This window comes from Euprymna scolopes, chromosome 43 (assembly GCF_053919585.1).
Source record: "Euprymna scolopes isolate OS-2025 chromosome 43, ASM5391958v1, whole genome shotgun sequence".
Lineage (NCBI taxonomy): Eukaryota > Metazoa > Mollusca > Cephalopoda > Sepiida > Sepiolidae > Euprymna > Euprymna scolopes.
This window is the reverse complement of record NC_136524.1, coordinates 30,824,033-30,843,109: the sequence shown is the minus strand read 5'-3', so window position 1 is coordinate 30,843,109 and position 19,077 is coordinate 30,824,033. Positions and strand designations below refer to the sequence as shown.

The 19,077-nt window shown below is 31.5% G+C and overlaps 1 protein-coding gene across 1 annotated transcript in view; it reads left to right on the top strand.

Annotated features, from left to right (window-relative positions):
- The first annotated feature begins 16,202 nt into the window (after positions 1-16,202).
- LOC145268267 (uncharacterized) overlaps positions 16,203-19,077 on the top strand; it is a 20,290-nt gene continuing 17,415 nt past the window's right edge. The window contains exon 1 of the mRNA XM_080123629.1: positions 16,203-16,378. Within this exon, the coding sequence (XP_079979755.1) occupies positions 16,351-16,378 (28 nt within the window). The 5' untranslated portion in view covers positions 16,203-16,350. The remainder of the gene's footprint in view (positions 16,379-19,077) is intronic.

Here is a 19,077-nt window from a genome sequence, read left to right as displayed (position 1 = left end):
ATAAATACAAATACACATACACACAAATGCACACACATACACATACATATACATATATATACATATACATACATATATATATATAAAAATATAAATTAGCCGGGAGGGGGGGGAATTTAAAAATATTTTATAAATATTTTTTTAATTTTCGGGCGTTGTAGTTGAAGGAAAGAGAGAAGGAAAATATTTTTTTAATTAATAAAATTATTAGGGAGATATTTATAATAAGTGAATAAGACACATACACACAAAAAAAAACACACACACATAAAGACACATGTAGAAGATACGTACACAAATACAAATACATATATATATATACACATACATATACACCCAAGTAGAAGATACGCACACAAATACAAATACATATATATATACACATATATATATATACATATATATATACATATACATACATACATACACATATACATACATATACACACACATAAACACATACACATACAATACACACACACACACACATATATATATATATATATATATATATACATATAAATATAAATTAGCTGGGAGGGGGGGAATTTAAAAATATTTTATAAATATTTTTTTAATTTTCGGGCGTTGTAGTTGAAGGAAAGAGAGAAGGAAAATATAAATTAATAAATTATAAGTTACAGGTTTATTTTAATAATATAGAAATAGGTAAGAATATCAGTAAGTTAATCAAATAATAATAAATTAATAAAAGTATTAGGGAGATATTTATAATAAGTGAATAAGACACATACACACAAAAAAATACACACACACATAAAGACACATGTAGAAGATACGCACACAAATACAAATACATATATATATATATATACACATACATATACACGCAAGTAGAAGATACGCACACAAATACAAATACATATATATATACACATGTATATACATATGTATATACATATACAAATACATACATACATACACATATACATACATATACACACACATACACACATACACATACAATACACATACACACATATATATATATATATATATATATATATATATATATATATATATATATATATATATATATATATATATATATATATATATATATATATATATAAATTAGCCGGGCAGGGAGAGATTGAAAAAATTATATTTTTTTTATTTATTATTTATAATTTTTTGAATTGTCGGCCGTTAAGTTGAAAGAAAGAAGGGGAAAATAGGGGGGTAAATTGATGAATTATACGTTATAGGTTTATTTTGATAAAGTAAAAATAAGTAAGAATATCAGTAAGTTAATTAAATAATAAATAAAAATTAATATAATTATTAATGAAATGTTAATGATAAGTAGATAACAAAAACACACAAATACATACAGATGAGTACACATGTACAAAATATGTACACACATCAATGCTTTTGACAAGATTTGAAATACGTTTTGTTCCCTGGATTATCCAATCACAAGTCAGCTCTCTATCACATGACAGAGTATACAAAAGGCGAAATCTGGCTACTAACACTTTTCCCCCCCAAACAAACACCTGGGTAATGCCAGGTACCCCACTAGTTAAATATAAAAGAATAAAAAATATATACAAATATATAAAAAAAAAAAATATAAAAAACTACAAGTAAAATAAAAGAAAATAAAAATACAGGAATAAGAAAGAAAAATGTTACAATGAGAGAAAGTTCTTAAGTAACAAAGGAATAGAGGTGTTATCCAATGTTTTTAGGTCCAAGTTGAATGCAAAATAGTCATAGAAATACCTTTTTATATTGTTAATGAACAGAAGCTTCGTAATGAGTTAGGGAAGTTCACCTTCAACATCCAATTCAACAGTTGATTCATTGGATTCAAAAAAAGATAAAAGCTATATTCCTCCTCTCCCATTTCCCTCCTCCAACAGTTTCAATATATTACCATTCCTCTCTCATGCAGAATTATTTCGCTCCTAATGTAGCTATCGTTAGACGTCGCATCCCTAATATGTTACCTAGCATCTTCTCTTCTGATGAGAAGCATTAGGCTTTGAAATACCATGATATAAAGAGTTTTAGTTATTCTACACCCCTAATTGATGTATCATTCTTATTGAATAAATGAATAAATCTATATGCATTAGTATATATTTTTATATAGCAGGGCACCCAGCATTACCCGGTCATAAAATATGCTTAAATATGGCATTTTGATTAAAGCAAATTTCGTATTTATTGTTATATTATATTGGACTCATTGTAGTATCTGTTCTGATGCTACACTTAAGTTAATTTGTGCTTGGTCAATGGAGGGAAACCCTCTATGCTGAGACAATTATTACTTTTGATCCCTGCCAGTGTGCCCATTTTGCCGTACTTTTGGGGAGCTGGTTTTTCCTACATTAAAAACAACCTTGTGTCACATTTTGCTTTTGTGGGGAAAAAAATAAATACTAATAGGAAAAAGTTTTTTTTTACATGAATAGCAATACAAAAAAAAAATATATATATATATAGAAGTATAGATATATAGATAGATACATATATATATATATATATATATATATATATATATATATATATATACTTTACTTGTAAATATTAACTCTTTAATATTTATAATATATTTTAAGTTTACCATTTTGATTACCTTGGTAAACTTATTGTAATTTTTATTTCTTATTACTTATAAATCAAATAAAAAATTTCCACCAGAAAAGAAAATTCTCTAGTAATTTTTGGTGGTAAATAATTCCAAACCAGTAAAAGAAAAATTAGATAAAATAAATTCTAGAAGAAAATCAAAATCTATAGCTACTTATGATTTTAGTATGCTATATACTAAAATTCCACACCAAAAACATATAAAAGAATTAAATAATACTGTAGATTTAGCTTTTGAAGGTAAATATATAAACTTTTCAAACTCTAAAGCTTTTTGGTTCAAAAATAAAAATAGCAAAACTAGTGTTTCTAAAGGTATTTTAAGATACTTATAAGTCATCTTATTAAAGAATGATATTTTCAAGTAGGAAATACAATATTACTCCAAACGATAGGTATCCCAATGGGATTGGATCCTGCACCATTTTGGGCAAATCTGTATTTACATAGACTCGAGTATATATATATATATATATATATATATATATATATATATATTTTTTTTTTTTTTTATGACATATATATATATATATATATATATATATATATATATATATATATATATGAGCAAAAAGTTAATAAACTATGTTAAAAAACACTTTGAAATGAGTTAAAAACATATTTAATCTGAAAAGGAAACACTAGATAAGTGGATAGTCCTTAATCCGCGGAGTTTCAAAGAAATACTTTCCTTCTCATTAGAGGGTAGGAATTAGCAAAATGCGGGATTGGATTTTGCATGCAGAAGTATTTGATGAAACAACAAGTAAGTCAAAGATCTTACTTGAAAACAAAAAAAGTGAAGCAGAGGGAATATAGTGAAGAAAAAGGTGATTACACATGAATGGATAGCCTGGTGGAAAATAAAAAATCCAGTGACGGTAAATCCAAATGTAAATCTTCAAGAAAGTTAAAAGAATTTCCATTTGTACAAGTAAAATCCCAGGAAATCCCATATTTGGAAGAAGATGGTCCATAATAATCCAAAGGCAGAAATCCATGGAATAATTCACAAAAATGTGTACAAGGAATAAAGAAAAGATTCCAATAAAAGAAAAATAAGATGTGCTTTTCACTCTACTTCCGAGACATAAATATAAATAAGAAAGATCAGGGAAGAGAGAGAGAAAAAAAAATGATAAAGTTAAATATAAAATATAAAATAAAGCGAAACAAAAGTCAAAATGACCCAGACAGGAAATGTTAAAGGCGCGAAAAAAATATATAGGGCATAATAATATAGGTCAACTGAAATGTACAGGTCATCAATTAAAAAATGTTAGCAAGAGTTGTTAGACGAAACTAAATGGAAAATAAATAAATAAATAAATTAATAAATAAATAGAAAATAAATAATAAATAAAGAATAAATAAATAATAAGGAATAAAATATAAAATAAAATAAAAATAAAAAACTAAATAAAAATTATTTAAAAAAAAATTATTTAAAAGGAGAGGATGGCCGGTATCTGCAATATATATATATATATATATATATATATATATATATATATATATATATATATATATATATATATATATATATATATATGGCATCAAAAATAAAAAATGATATATATAAAGATATAATTTTCATGGGTGTAAGAGATTTATAGATAATCTTATATGCATAAACGATAATGATGAATTCGAAAAAAAAATAAACATCTTATATATCCAAAGGAGTTAGAATTGAATTGTGAACATAGAGGACAACAGGATACATTTCTAGATTTAGATTCAGGAGGCCTCAAGTTGTGACAAGCTTCTTGGCTTGACCATTACTCCTGATCTTAAATGGAACATGTACATCAAATCTGTTGCCAAGGCCGCTGGAAAAATGGTGGGATCGATCTGGTAGATATCTCACTGCTGATGCTATTCTCTATCTATATAAGAGCCAGGTACGTCCAAGGATTGAATACTGTTGCCACATATAGGCAGGAGCTGCTAGAAAGAACTTGTCCTGCCTTGATAGAGTTCAAAATAGACTTCGTAGCCTCGTAGGAGATGTCCTTTTCTCTTCCTTGCAACCTCTTTCTCACAGAAGAGATGTTGCGAGTTTGTCTCTGATGTATCGTTATTTTCATGGAAAGTGTTCGACTGAGCTTCAATCTATGGTCCCCCGTCGCCAAACTTTCACAAGAAACACTCGTCTAGCTGTAAACACTATCAATAATTTCCCCCACTCTTTATCTGTGCCTGAACCTAAATGTAGATTCCATGAACAAAGCTTCTTTTTTTAGAACTGCATGCCTGTGGAATTGCCTTCCGTTTTCCTGCTTTCTGGCTGACTACAATATGGTTGTGTTCAAGTTTAACGTAAATAAGTTCTTGATGAGCCGTTCCATATAAGTTATCAAATTTACCAAATTTTCATTACTAATGATTACTATATTGTCCAATTTCTAATGTACACTCTTTAACCCTTATCCTTGAGTGGCCTCTTGGCTTTGATAATGTGGTGACGCCTATGTAAAAAAAAAAAAAATAAAATAAAATATTAAAACAGTTAAATAAAGCATTTGTCCGTTATTCTGATGCTTTTGAATTGTATAAAGTTAACCAGAATGTATTAATAAAGGAAATTCATAACTATATTAGTAATGTATAAAATGTATTATACAAAAAAAAAAAAAAAAAATATTGTGTATATATATATATATATATATATATATATATATATATATATATATATATATTTATTTATTTATTTATTCATTTATTTATTTACAAGTGGTGAAAAAATCGGACTAGAGTGCTCAATGTGTAGTCAGAGCAGTATATAGGAAATTTATTACTGTGAGTCCAGAATGAGTTCACAAATTGTTTCAGCTAGAGGAAAATCCTCAAAGAGGGGAAAAAATCCAACTAGCATCGTCAGAATTCATAGATGGACTAAGTTATAAAGTCAAATAAGAATGGAAAAATCGTAGATAAAGGGGAGTTAGAAAAGAAGGGGGAGTGGTAGGGAGAGGACGTTAGAATTTAAAGTAGTAGGAGTGTATACAATAAGAGAGGGGTTTATAATTAAATATTAATTATGTGTAAATTCTTATATACGTTTTTTTTTTAGTTTATAACGGTTTAAAATTAAAAGACGCTACTTTTATTTATAACGGCATAAGTAACAGTTAATTTAAAGGATCACCATGGCAACAGGTTGGAGAGTTAATGTTAGTGAAGGAATGGGTTGAAAATGGGGTTTAAAGTGATTTAGCTGGGCGGGGAGGGATTGAAAGATATTTATTGTTTATAAAATGAAAAGAAAAAGAAAAGGAAAAATAAATTAATTAATTATACTTTACAGGTTTATTTTGATAGTATAATGATAGGTAAGAGTATCAGTAAGTAAATAAAATAAATTAAAAATTAAAATATTAGTAAATAATTGTTAATGGTAAGTAAATAAAATACGCACACACACACACACACACACACACACACACACACACACATACACGCGTACACCTGTACAAAGTACGGAGACACATAAATGGGGGGGGGAGAACACATGCCTAAGTAAATATACAAAAAAAAAACAGATACGTAAACATAAAAATAAATAAACACATATACATACATATACATGCATACACATACATATATACACATACATATATACATATATATATATACATACATACATACATACATACACACATACACACATACATATATACATACATATATATAAAAATATGCATACATACACGCACATATATATATATATACATATATATATATTTATATATATATATATATATATATATATATATATATATATATATATATATATATATATATATATATATATATATATAAATAAATTAGCCGGGCAGGTAGAAATTATACATTACAGGTTTATTTTAATAAAATAAAATAAAATAGGTGAAAGCTTAAGTAAGTAACTTAAATAATAGATTAATAAAATTAAGGAAAAAAATTTTTTAATAAGTAACACACAAATACAAGCACACGCATACATATGTACAGCAAATGCACATACGTAAATGGGGGAAGAACACATGCCTGAGTACATATATATATATATATATATATAAACATACATATACATACACAAACACATATATATATGCACACATACACAGATACGTAAAAATACACGCATATATACATATATAAACATATATATAAATACACATACATGCAAATTCACACACTTACACATACATATACATACATATACATATACATACATATATATATATATATACAGGGTGTTTCAAAAGTCTTGGGAACATAACGATTTTTAATAACTCAAAAACTATTAGGAGTTGAAAAATGAAATTGGTACCGTTGGAAAGGTTAAAGTTTCAAGTTTTGTGGGGAATCTTCAAAGTTGCTCAATATGAGCACCATTCGTCACACGGCAGACATCTAGTCGATAGTCCATTTCCTGCCAAACGCGTTCCAAACAAGCCGGTCATCAAAGCCGTTATCTTCCAACTTCTCTTGCATTGCAATGCAAAAGTCACGGCGAAGTGGCTTATCAGTGTCCTTCAACTTTTGGACCAACTTGAGCTTGTAAGGTACCATTTGCAGTCGTTTCCTTAAGACACGCCAGACAGTTGCTGGAGCAAGCTGAAGTTCCCTGTTGGCTCTTCTCACTGATTTACGTGGGCTCCGCTGAAAGGCTGTCCGAACTTGCTCAACTGCATCTTCTGAAGTTGAAGGGGGACCTGTTCGCTTACTTGGGCACAAACACCCATCTTTCACAAATTTAGCATGCCATCTGACAATGGATTTCCTTTCAGGGGCTTCTTTTTTAAATTTCCTGCGAAATGCACGCTGAACACATGTCCACGATTCAGTCTTTGCAAATTGGAAGACGCAAAATGCCTTGTCTTGTTAAGAGAACGCCATTACTGCACATGGAAAGATTAGACGAAAATCATTAGTATGACCAAAAACTTTATTAAGCAAGCTTTAAAATGGCACCAGTTTCATTTTTCTACCTGGAATAGTTCATGAGATATACGCATTTTTAATGTTCCCAAGACTTTTGAAACACCCTGTATAAATATAAATTAGCTGGGAGGGGGGAGAAATTGAAAAATATTTTATAAATAATTTTTAAATTTTCGGGCGTTGTAGTTGAAGGTGTTACATAAGCACGAGTTATGTCCCTTTGACTTAGTGACTGCCACCGTCACTCTTGACTGCAACCTCCCACTACTTGTATTAGTGGTAAACTGCTATCTATTCAGTGTTAATAAATTCTTTGTTACGTTACCATGTGCGTCTCGCCTCTGTTCATGAATGCTTCACTAACAAGTTACTAACATGGTTTTATTTAATACTCACCTGTATCAACACGTAATATAAAATGGTGTCAGAATAAAACATCAAACCGTCAACATTCACAGCCGTATAATAATATTTTCATGGAAAAAAAAAAAAAAATGGAATTTTTACCACATCCAAAAGAATTGAACTTCTCTTCGGATAATCTCGGACAGGAATGGGAAACGTGGAAAAACCAATTTCAATTGTTCCTGCAAGGTACAGAGTCGGACAAGAAACCGGAGAAGGTGAAAACTTCAATATTGCTGACCTGTATAGGAAACGAGGGAAGGAAAATATATTATACGTTTAACTTTGAAAATGACAAAGAGAAGCTAAACTTAAAAAAAGTTATAGAAAAATTTGACGCGCACTGCCAACCAAGAAAAAACCTGAGGTTTCTCACATATCAATTTCTCACGTGCAAACAGAAAGAAACACAGAGATTTGATGAGTACGTCACAGAATTACGGCAAAAGGCGAACAAATGTGAATTCGGCGACCTTACTGAAAGACTAATAAAAGACATTCTAATTTGTGGCGTCCATGACGGCATGTTAAGAGAAAGAATGCTTAGAGAACCTTCACTGGATCTACAAAAGGCAATACAATCAGGCCTGAGTGCTGAAGAAATGAAGAGACACTCTAAGATAATGGCTGCGTGCGAGACAGAAAGTATCTCAACAATCCGAAACCCAAAGAAAAACAAGATGTCGTCCAAAGTCATGCTCAAACGAGAAGACAGAAAGCCGCGAATACACAACAATGGATTGAGACATGCACATACTGCGCTGGGTCACATCAAAAAGGAAACTGTCCAGCATATAATAAAAATTGCACAAATTGCGGCAAAAAAGGACACTTCGCTCGAGTGTGTCGAACGAAAAAGAAGAAACTATATAATGTCGGACACAATTCAGACCACGTGGAGCAAAATCAGTTCAACATGGACGCCATATTGAAAAAAAATGTAGACGCACTACAAACTGACAAATGGAAAGTAAAGATTCGAGGCAACGAAACACTCATCAACTTCAAAATCGATACAGGTGCTGAAGTAAACGTATTACCAGCAAAAATATATAGAAATATTGAACCAAAGCCAAAATTAAATAAAACGTCTATAAAATTAACCGCCTACAACTGTACGCAAATTCCCACGATAGGGAGCTGTGTTATACAATTACAAAATAAAAATATAAAAGTAAGTTCGCATTTCATTGTGGCAAACACAAATGCAAACGCAGTAATCAGCGCAGAAACAGCGGAAGAGCTAGGACTGATAAAAAGAACTTATGAAATAAACAAGACGGACATAGAAGCATTAAAAGAAAAATATAAAGATTGCTTTGGTGACATTGGAAAATTACCAGTCACACATCATATAACCATAAATCCAGACATAAAACCCGTCATAAATCCTCCAAGAAACATACCGTTTGGGATGAAACCAAAATTAAAAAAGGAGTTAAAAAAAATGACAAAAATGGGAATAATAAAACCCGTTGAAGAACCGACAGATTGGGTAAATTCTCTGGTAATAGTGGAGAAACCGAATGGAAAATTAAGACTATGTTTGGACCCTAGAGACCTAAACAAGGCCATAAAAAGAGAACACTACAAATTACCCACCGCCGAAGAAATATTTGCAGAAATGGAAAATCCAAAATATTTCACGAAATTAGACGCTTCAAATGGATATTGGCAAATACCCGTTGATGAAGAAAGCTCTAAGCTATTAACATTTAATTCGCCATTTGGTCGTTATTCGTTCACGCGCCTACCATATGGAATACATAGTGCCTCTGAAATTTTTCAAGCACAAGTTGCAAAAATAATAGAAGGCATACCTGGAACGAAGAACTCACAGGATGACATAATAATATGGTCAGAAACATTAGAGGACCATATAAAAACATTAGACAAGGTATTCAGTCAACTACGCAAAGCTGGATTAAAACTAAACAAAAATAAATGTGAATTTGCAACAAAGCAATTAACATATTTAGGTCATTTGATCACTGATGAAAGAATAAAACCAGACCCTTCTAAAATAAAGGCAATAACACACATGCCTCTACCCGAAAATAAAAAAGATATCCAACGATTTTTGGGAATGACCAACTACCTGTGCAAGTTCATAGCAGAGTACTCAGAGGTAACTACACCGTTGAGAGTACTGCTACACAATGATACGCTGTGGTCGTTTGACAAACCTCAAATAGAGGCTATAGAAAAACTAAAACGGATAATAACTAGCCTACCAGTTTTAAAATTTTATGATCCCAGCAAAGAAATTAAAATCACCACCGATGCCAGCAAACATGGATTAGGTGCGGTGTTACAACAGAAACATTATGAAAAATGGTCACCCCTGTCATACGCGTCACGATCGACAACCTCAGCAGAACAAAATTACTGCCCGATAGAATTGGAGACACTCAGCATAATGTTCACCTGCAACAAATTCCACCAATTCATCTATGGAAGAAAATTTCTCATAGAAAATGATCACAAACCATTAAGGCAAATTTTTAAAAAATCCATTAAAAGAGCCCTCCGAGAATACAAAGATTCTTACTCGCGCTTCAGAAATACGAATTTGAAGTAATATACATTCCAGGGCGAGAATCCGTAATTGCTGATGCATTATCACGTGCATATATAACAGACAGCGAACAAGAAATATCGGAAATGGACAAATATATCCATACCATTATAAAACAATATCCAATGAGCGACCAAAAACTCAACATATACCGTGAGGAGACTGAGAAAGACCCAACACTAAAAATGCTCATGAAATATGCGACATCAATTTGGCCAGAAAAAATGGATGTGTCACCCACAATAGCACCATATATGCCAGTCCGCGATGACATATCGATTGTGAAAGGACTAGTATTTAAAGGTACATGAATAGTGGTCCCAACCTCCCTAAGGAAGGAAGCCCTACAAAAAATCCACACTGGACATTTGGGCATAGAAAAGTGCATTGCAAGAGCAAAAGAGGTCGTATATTGGCCTAATATAAACAATCAAATAAAAGAAATGGTTAGCACATGCACACATTGTCTAGATCACAGAAACCGACAACCGTCAGAATCACTAATACACCATGAAATACCCATAACACCATGGACCAAAGTTGCGACAGACGTATTTTACTTATATAGTAAAGCATATGTAGTGATAATAGACTACACAACTAGATATTTTGATATCCACAAACTTGATGACTGCAAATCAAGTACGGTAATCAATAAAATAAAGAACACCTTCGCAAAATTTGGCATTCCACAAATAGTGATTAGTGACAATGGACCCGAGTACCGATCATCAGAATTTAGACAATTTGCTAAAGATTGGGATTTCAGGCATATCACGACAAGTCCGAACTACCCACAATCGAATGGATTAGTAGAAAGAAACATTCAAACAATTAAAAGAACATTAAAGAAATCGTTTGAAAGTAGACAAGACCCATACCTAGCAATGTTAGCGGACTTCACCATTAAAAGATAAAACCCCGTCACCAGCCCAACAGTTGATGAAAAGAACGCTAAGGACAAATCTTCCAAATATCATGCACAACAAAACAATGAAAAAGCATGAAATAAATAAAAAGTCCAAAGAACTATCAGAACTAAAGAAAGACGATACTGTCCGTATTCTTTCACAAGAAAAATGGAACCTAAAAGGTAAGATTGTGAAAAAATTAAAAGAGCCTCGTTCATATCTAATAAAAACAGAACAAGGAAAATATGTACGGCGCAACAGACGTCATATTTTAAAAACAAAAGAAAATCAAAAGTTCAAAATCAAACACGACTATGAAAACATATTTAACCAAGAAAATAGTCAAAAACAAGTCGTATCAAAAACGTCATATCAAAAACAAGCTCGGAAAACAAAATAATACCAAACTCCACAAAGAAAGGGAGACCAATTAAATGTCCAGTCCGATACAGAGACTAAATGAGAAAACTCTAAAAATAAAAATACTTTTATTTTTCAGTTAAAACAAAAGAAAAAAAAACCCGGAGATGTTACATAAGCACGAGTTATCTCCCTTTGACTTAGTGACTGCCACCGTCACTCTTGACTGCAACCTCCCACTACTTGTATTAGTGGTAAACTGCTATCTATTCAGTGTTAATAAATTCTTTGTTACGTTACCATGTGCGTTTCGCCGCTGTTCATGAATGCTTCACTAACAAGTTACTAACATGGTTTTATTTAATACTCACCTGTATCAACACGTAATATAAAAGAAGGAAAGAGAGAAGGAAAAAATATAAATTAATGAATTATAAGTTACAAGTTTATTTTAATAATATAGAAATAGGTAAGAATATCAGTAAGTTAATCAAATAATAATAAATTAATAAAATTATTAGGGAGATATTTATAATAAGTGAATAAAACACATACACACAGAAATACACACACAAATACACATGTAGAAGATACGCACACAAATACAAATACATATATATATAAACACATACATATACACACATGTAGAAGATACGCACACAAATACAAATACATATATATATACATACATATATATATACACATACAAATACATACATACACACACATATACATACATATACACACACATACACACATACACACACGCATATATATATATATATATATATATATATATATATATATATATATATATATATATATATATATATATATATATATAAATTAGCTGGGCAGGGAGAGATTGAAAAAATTAATTTTTTATTTTTTAATTTATTATTTATAATTTTTTGAATTGTCGGGCGTTAAGTTGAAAGAAAGAAAGGGGAAATAGGAGGGAAAATAGATGAATTATACGTTATAGGTTTATTTTAATAAAGTAAAAATAAGTAAGGATATCAGTAAGTTAATTAAATAATAAAAATTAATATAATTATTAATAAAATAATAATTATTAATAAAATGTTAATAATAAGTAGATAACAAAAACACAAATGCATACACATGAGTACAATGGGGGAGGAGCATGTGCTTGAGTACATGTACATACACAAATACGTAAATATATGTAAATAAGCTTCGTATTAAAAAATATGATAATTATTATAGAGAGAATTAGTAAGAGGTAAATATAAGAGAAAAATATATAATATATATTATATGTAGATGGTAAATTAAATAATTAATTAAAGTAGAAGGTAAGTAAATGATTAGTTGTTAACAAGTAGATAATAGACTGAGAGGCAAGTCAGAGGATACCAATTGTGATAAAATTGAAATATTAGAAATCGAGACCTAACCATGGAAATAGCCAATAAGAAACTATTAGGCGAGAACCTTTAAATAATGACATAAGGAGTGATTAAGGCAAAGGGGGGGGGTACAAAAATGAGTTAGGCAAAAAGAGAGATGCAGCTAAAAAATGGTGGGATAAATAGGTGGGGGTTCTGTGGAGGGGTTCTTTTAGAATGAATGGGGGACTATATAGTTTCGGTTGTAAATAGGGTGTGTGTAATTCGTTAGTGTTAGATTTTAGGGGTGGGTTATAGTTATTACTAGAAGGGTGAGAAGTTGCTTAAGAGGTGGGATTTATAATGTTTACAATTAAGTGAGGTTTCAGTTTTTTATTTAGAAGTTTATCTCTATCTCTAAAATTAGTAATCAGTAATTTTTCAGTTAAGCATAAATAACATGGGGAGTTTAGTGATTTACAGGTACTAGCTCTATTCAGAATTTCCCAGCTAATAATTGGGGTGAGGTTGTTTCGGGTAAGTAGTAGATAGTGGTTAGTTAATGAAGTACTATTAGGGTGGTTGGGGTTATTTAGGGAGCATTTATGCACTCTAAATCTGTCTTTGAACATGGTGCTTGAGAGGCCAATGTAAATTTTTTTGTTTTGTGGGTCTTCAGCAGGGGCAATAGTTGCTTTGTAAACCACATTTGTTGAGAGACAATTTTGTTGGAGCGGCCATTGGGGTTTGTTAAGGCAATTACAGTTATTTTGACCATTGTTATTATAGTTGTGGTTATTTAGTATTTTATTGTTGTGTTTTTAATTTTATTAGATTAGTTGTGCAACTGTATATGTATATATATATATATATATATATATATATATATATATATATATATATATATATATATGAAATAAAAATTACAATTAAATTTACCGAAATGATCCAAGATGGTAAAACTAAAGTATATTATAACTATTAAAGAATTAATATTTATCAAGTGATCTCAACCGGATGTAAAATCTCAATAAAACCAAATAGGAGATAGAGCTTATAATAAGAGCAAATAGTTATAAAACATGTTAAAAAACACTTTGAAAAAGAGTTAAAAACATATTTTGAAAAGGAAGCACTTAATAAGTGGATAGTCCTTAATCTGTGGAGTTTCGAAATAAAATATATAAAAAAAAAAAATTTTAAGGGGAGACGATGGCCGGTATCTACAAATTCCGGATAAAGCAAGTAAGTATGTAAGTAAATGCATATAGTAAAATGTAAGTAAATATACATACAGGATATGAATGTGTAGGTAGATTGAAATATTTGATAGATAGGAATATTTAAACACTAAAACGGAAATTGCAGATAAAAAACAACGGCCAAGCAAAGGAAAAATAAAGAATTAAAATAAAGGATTATTAAGTTATAAAGTATTTAGGAAGTATGTAGAAAAAACGATAATGTTAAAGAAAAATTATATATTTATCTGAAAGGTTAAAGTAATAACTATGTAATTTCAAAATTACCATAATTAAATTTGAACTTATGTTTACAGAAAGAGATCAGTTCGTTTTTAGAATTTATTATATTGTTACTTTGAGGGGAAGTAATTATAGTTATAGCTTCGGTTGTGCAGAGGCGACATGGCAGCCTGGAGTATGAGACTTAACTTTTTTATGATAGTCCATTTGATTGAGAAAGGGGTATTATTAGAATTAAGTTTTTTAATTAAAGTGGTTAGAGAAGTTCCTGTGTTATTATTAGAATTATGGTTGTTAAAAGAAGAAATGTGGTTTGATATTCTTTTCTTAATTAATGTTGAAGTAGCACCGATATATGTATATACTTTATTAAAAGCTCGAGGTCTGGTATTAATATCAATTTGCTGATTTGTATTAGTTAAATAGTTTGAATTTTGTTCATTGTGTTCAACAAAGGGTGGGACAATGATTGTACGAGGACTGTTTTGGAGGGGATAATGAGTGCTGCTAGTGTTAGGATGGCTGTAAGGAGAAATATTATTATTCTCATTAATATTATTAATATTATTATTATTATTATTATTATTATTATTATTGCTAGTTGTATGATTGTAAATGGAGGGGCTGCTCGAGTGGTACATTGGATTTGTAACTATATCAGATGGAGGATGGGAAGAAGGATAACTTGAAGACAAAATATTAATGTTTGTTATGGGAGGATTGCGTGGGAGCTCAGTAATTGTTTGGATTTTACCGTCATTGGATACATTACCTTTCACCAGACTATCCATTCACGTGAAATCACCTTTTTCTTCACCCTATTCCCTCTGCTTTACTTTTTGTTATCAAGTAAGATCTTTGACTTACTTGCAGTTTCATCAAATACAAGCAAAATCCGATCCCGCATTTTGCTAAATCCTACCCTCTGATGAGAAGGAAAGTATTTCTTCAAAACTCCGTGGATTAAGGACTATCCACTTATTTAGTGTTTCCTTTTCAAATTAAATATGTTTTTAAGTCTTTTTCAAAGTGTTTTTAACATGTTTTTTTTTTAACTATTTACTCTTATATATATATATATATATATATATATATATATATATATATATATATATATATATACATATATATATGTATATATATATGTATGTATATATATGTATGTATATATATGTATATATATATATATATGTATATATAGTAATCCACATACAGTACTGTTTCGCCGTATCACAGCTCATCAATGCAGCTAGACCAGCACCTTTCCCTAGCTAGGGATTGAACCTACAACCATCGCGTTGATAGTCAGCAGTTATAAACGTGCTTATGCGCAAAAGAAATTGACTGTCCAAATATATGGTTTCAACTGTTCATGGATGTGTGATGGTATCAACCTGTTTACATGCACTTGAAGGCTTTCGACTTCTTTACATCTTCTGTTTACAAACGTGCTTTCGTTATGAAAAAGAAAAACCTTACCCTAAACCTAAGCCTCACTTCTTTTCAATCAGTAAGTTGCATTTAAAAGAAAAGCACTCCTAGTTTATTAATCCCTCCAAAATACAAAAACAAATAAGGAAACGAAAATCTTTTTTTTTTCTTTGTTTCCGTTGCTATAAGATGACCAGAGTTTCACTGAGGACCTAACATTCACATTCCAACTCTGCTTTCGTGTTTATCCTTCAAAGAAATATCCAGCAATGATTAGTTCTGTTGTTCTGCTAACAGGTAAGTTTTCCTTTGCTTCTTTTTTTTAACGGCATATCAACCCTTTCGATGCTGAGTCCAGTCATTCAGGCAAGTGATACCAGTTATGTTTGACATTGCCTCTACACATGTCAGTAAAACTGCTTCTTCCATGTCTCCAGGAATTTTGTGGCACTTGTAAAATAAGTAGTGTATTATTTGTGTGCATATATGAATCTAGTTTGTAATTTTTATAAGCCCGGTTTTTACTTTTGTTTATTTTGGTTAGTTTGAAGAGATCAAGGGAGCTAACTCCTCCTGGAGCTAACACTTGATTTCATTATGATTTGAATTTATATCCGAGCGCTCGTTTAATAATAGATGCTGTTCCCTTTATGGCCGTTATTTATATTTCGTGCCAGCTCGGTCTTCCAGGGATTGTTTTTAAGTATTTTTTCAGATTTTTTTTTTTTTTCATTAGGATAATTATTGAAGGGGACGGCTCAACAAGAACTTGTGTAAATTGGACTTGAAGATAACCATGTTGTAGGTAACTGGGAAGCAGGTCAGCGGAACAGAGTTCTACAGGCAAGCAATTCTAGTAAAGAAGCTTTGTTCAGGAAATTTGCACTTAGATTTAGGCATAGATAGAGAATGGGGGTAATCAAATATAGTGGTTGTAGCTAGACGAGTGTTTTTTTTGTTTTTTTTGTAAAAGTTTAGCAAAGGGGAAGCATAGATTGGAGCTCAGATGAGCACTTGCCATGAAAATAATGATAGAGAAAAGACAGGCTCGCAACTTCTCTTCTATGGGAAAGAAGTCGTAAGGAAGGGAAAACGGCATCTCCAACTAGGTTTTGAACTTTGTCAAGGCAAGATAGGGTGCTTAGAATATATCTGCCTCTTATGCAGGTAGAGGATTGCGTCGGGATTGAGATATCTTCTGGAGTGGTCGAATGATGCAACAATTTTTCCTGCGACTTTGGCAACTGATTTGATATAGGTCTTCCATTTTAGGTCAGAAATGAATGCCAGACCAAGAAGCTTGCTAAAGCGGGGAGCTTCTTTGAGATGAGAGGCATTTTATATCAATTGAGGTCTAAGTGGGGACCAGAGCATTTATGGTAACAAGATAGAAGCTTGGTTTTGGATGCGTTAAAATCAACCAACCACCTTTTGCCTCATTGCACCACTTGCTCAAGATTGGAGGAGAGAGATTTAGGTCGTTGTTGGCCTTTAAAGTGTCGCCATAGATAGTAGTGTCATCTGCATATATGTCAACAAATGAACTTAGAATGTGATTTGGGAGATCATTGATGAAGATAAGGAAGAGATGGACCCAGAATGGATCCATAATGGATCCATGCGGTCAATATTGATATTTTGAGTTTCAGATCCTATCGACCCATCGATGACTACTTGTAAAAACGTATTAGAGAGAAAAGATTTGATGGTTGAGAAGATTTACAGATAACTGGAAATCTTGTTGGATAGACCTTCGTGCTAAATTCTATCAAATGCCTTTTATATTGTTCTTGAGAGGAAATCACCATCAACAGACTCACTGATCCCATGTGAAATTAGTCAGTACATTGGCTGTGAATCATGCCGGATGGAAACCATATTGCTTGTCACTGAGTAGATTATTTTTGCTGAGGTGGTTGATAATTTCTCTATTTAACACAGCATAATCATGACACGCAGAAGACTAATTGTTCCTGTACTAAGATGTAGAAGACCGATTTCCAGAATTTTTTAATACTTGGCAAACTGAGATTTTTCCAAGGTTTTGAGAAGCATTTCTTCCTTAGGCATCGATTGAACAGCATTGCAAGAATTGGTGCCAGTTTCGGTCGTAGCTTTTTGAGTTCTATAACTGGAACATTGCCAGGACCAGTTGTTTTACTGGCATCAAGGTTCTTGATGAATTTGGCAACATCACTAATAGATATGTAGATGTCGCTTAGATTATTTTTCAGTCTTGGGTAGAAATTCAGGAGGTATGTGGCCCTGATCGCATAGATAGGGAGTTTGCTGGAAAGTTCTTGGTAAAGAGTTTAACTTTGTCAGATGCTGACGAACTCACTTCAGGCCAGTTGATGATGATTGGGATAGAGGACACACAGCTGTTCAGGGCCTTGTTTGCCATTTGCCAAAACTCATAGGAACTTCTGTTCTTCTACTTTGGACTTTATGGATTGAGCATATGACTCGTGTTTTCCTATAATCTTTTTATAGCAATTGCTGGCAGTTCTAAAGGCGACTTTAGTTGCATCTATTACGTTTAGAGCAATTGAAGTAGTGGCGTTAGTGTGCAATGTCGGCAGCACATTGAGAGGTGTACCATGGTTTCTGTTGGAATTTTTATATTGTCTATGCCGATGGTTAAACCAATCAGTTAAGTCAGAGGCTATATCAGACAGATCTTTTTAGTTCGCTGTTTGGTTTCTGTTGGAATTTCTTAGAGGATATGCAGCTGTCTATGTTAATGATCAATCAATTAGTTAAATCGGATGCTATATCGGGCAGATTCTTTTTAAATATAGAGTGTAGGAGTAATTCCAGTATGAATGTTTGGAAACCGCCCCAGCCAACCATCGATACTGTTCGATGAAGAGGTATGTCTAGGGTTTTGTTATACTTTGATTTTATCCTTATTGAGATAGCCGAGTGATCAGAAAATCCTAATGGAGACAAAACTGAGGATGAGTATAGTTCAGGGCATGTTCTTAGAAAAAAGA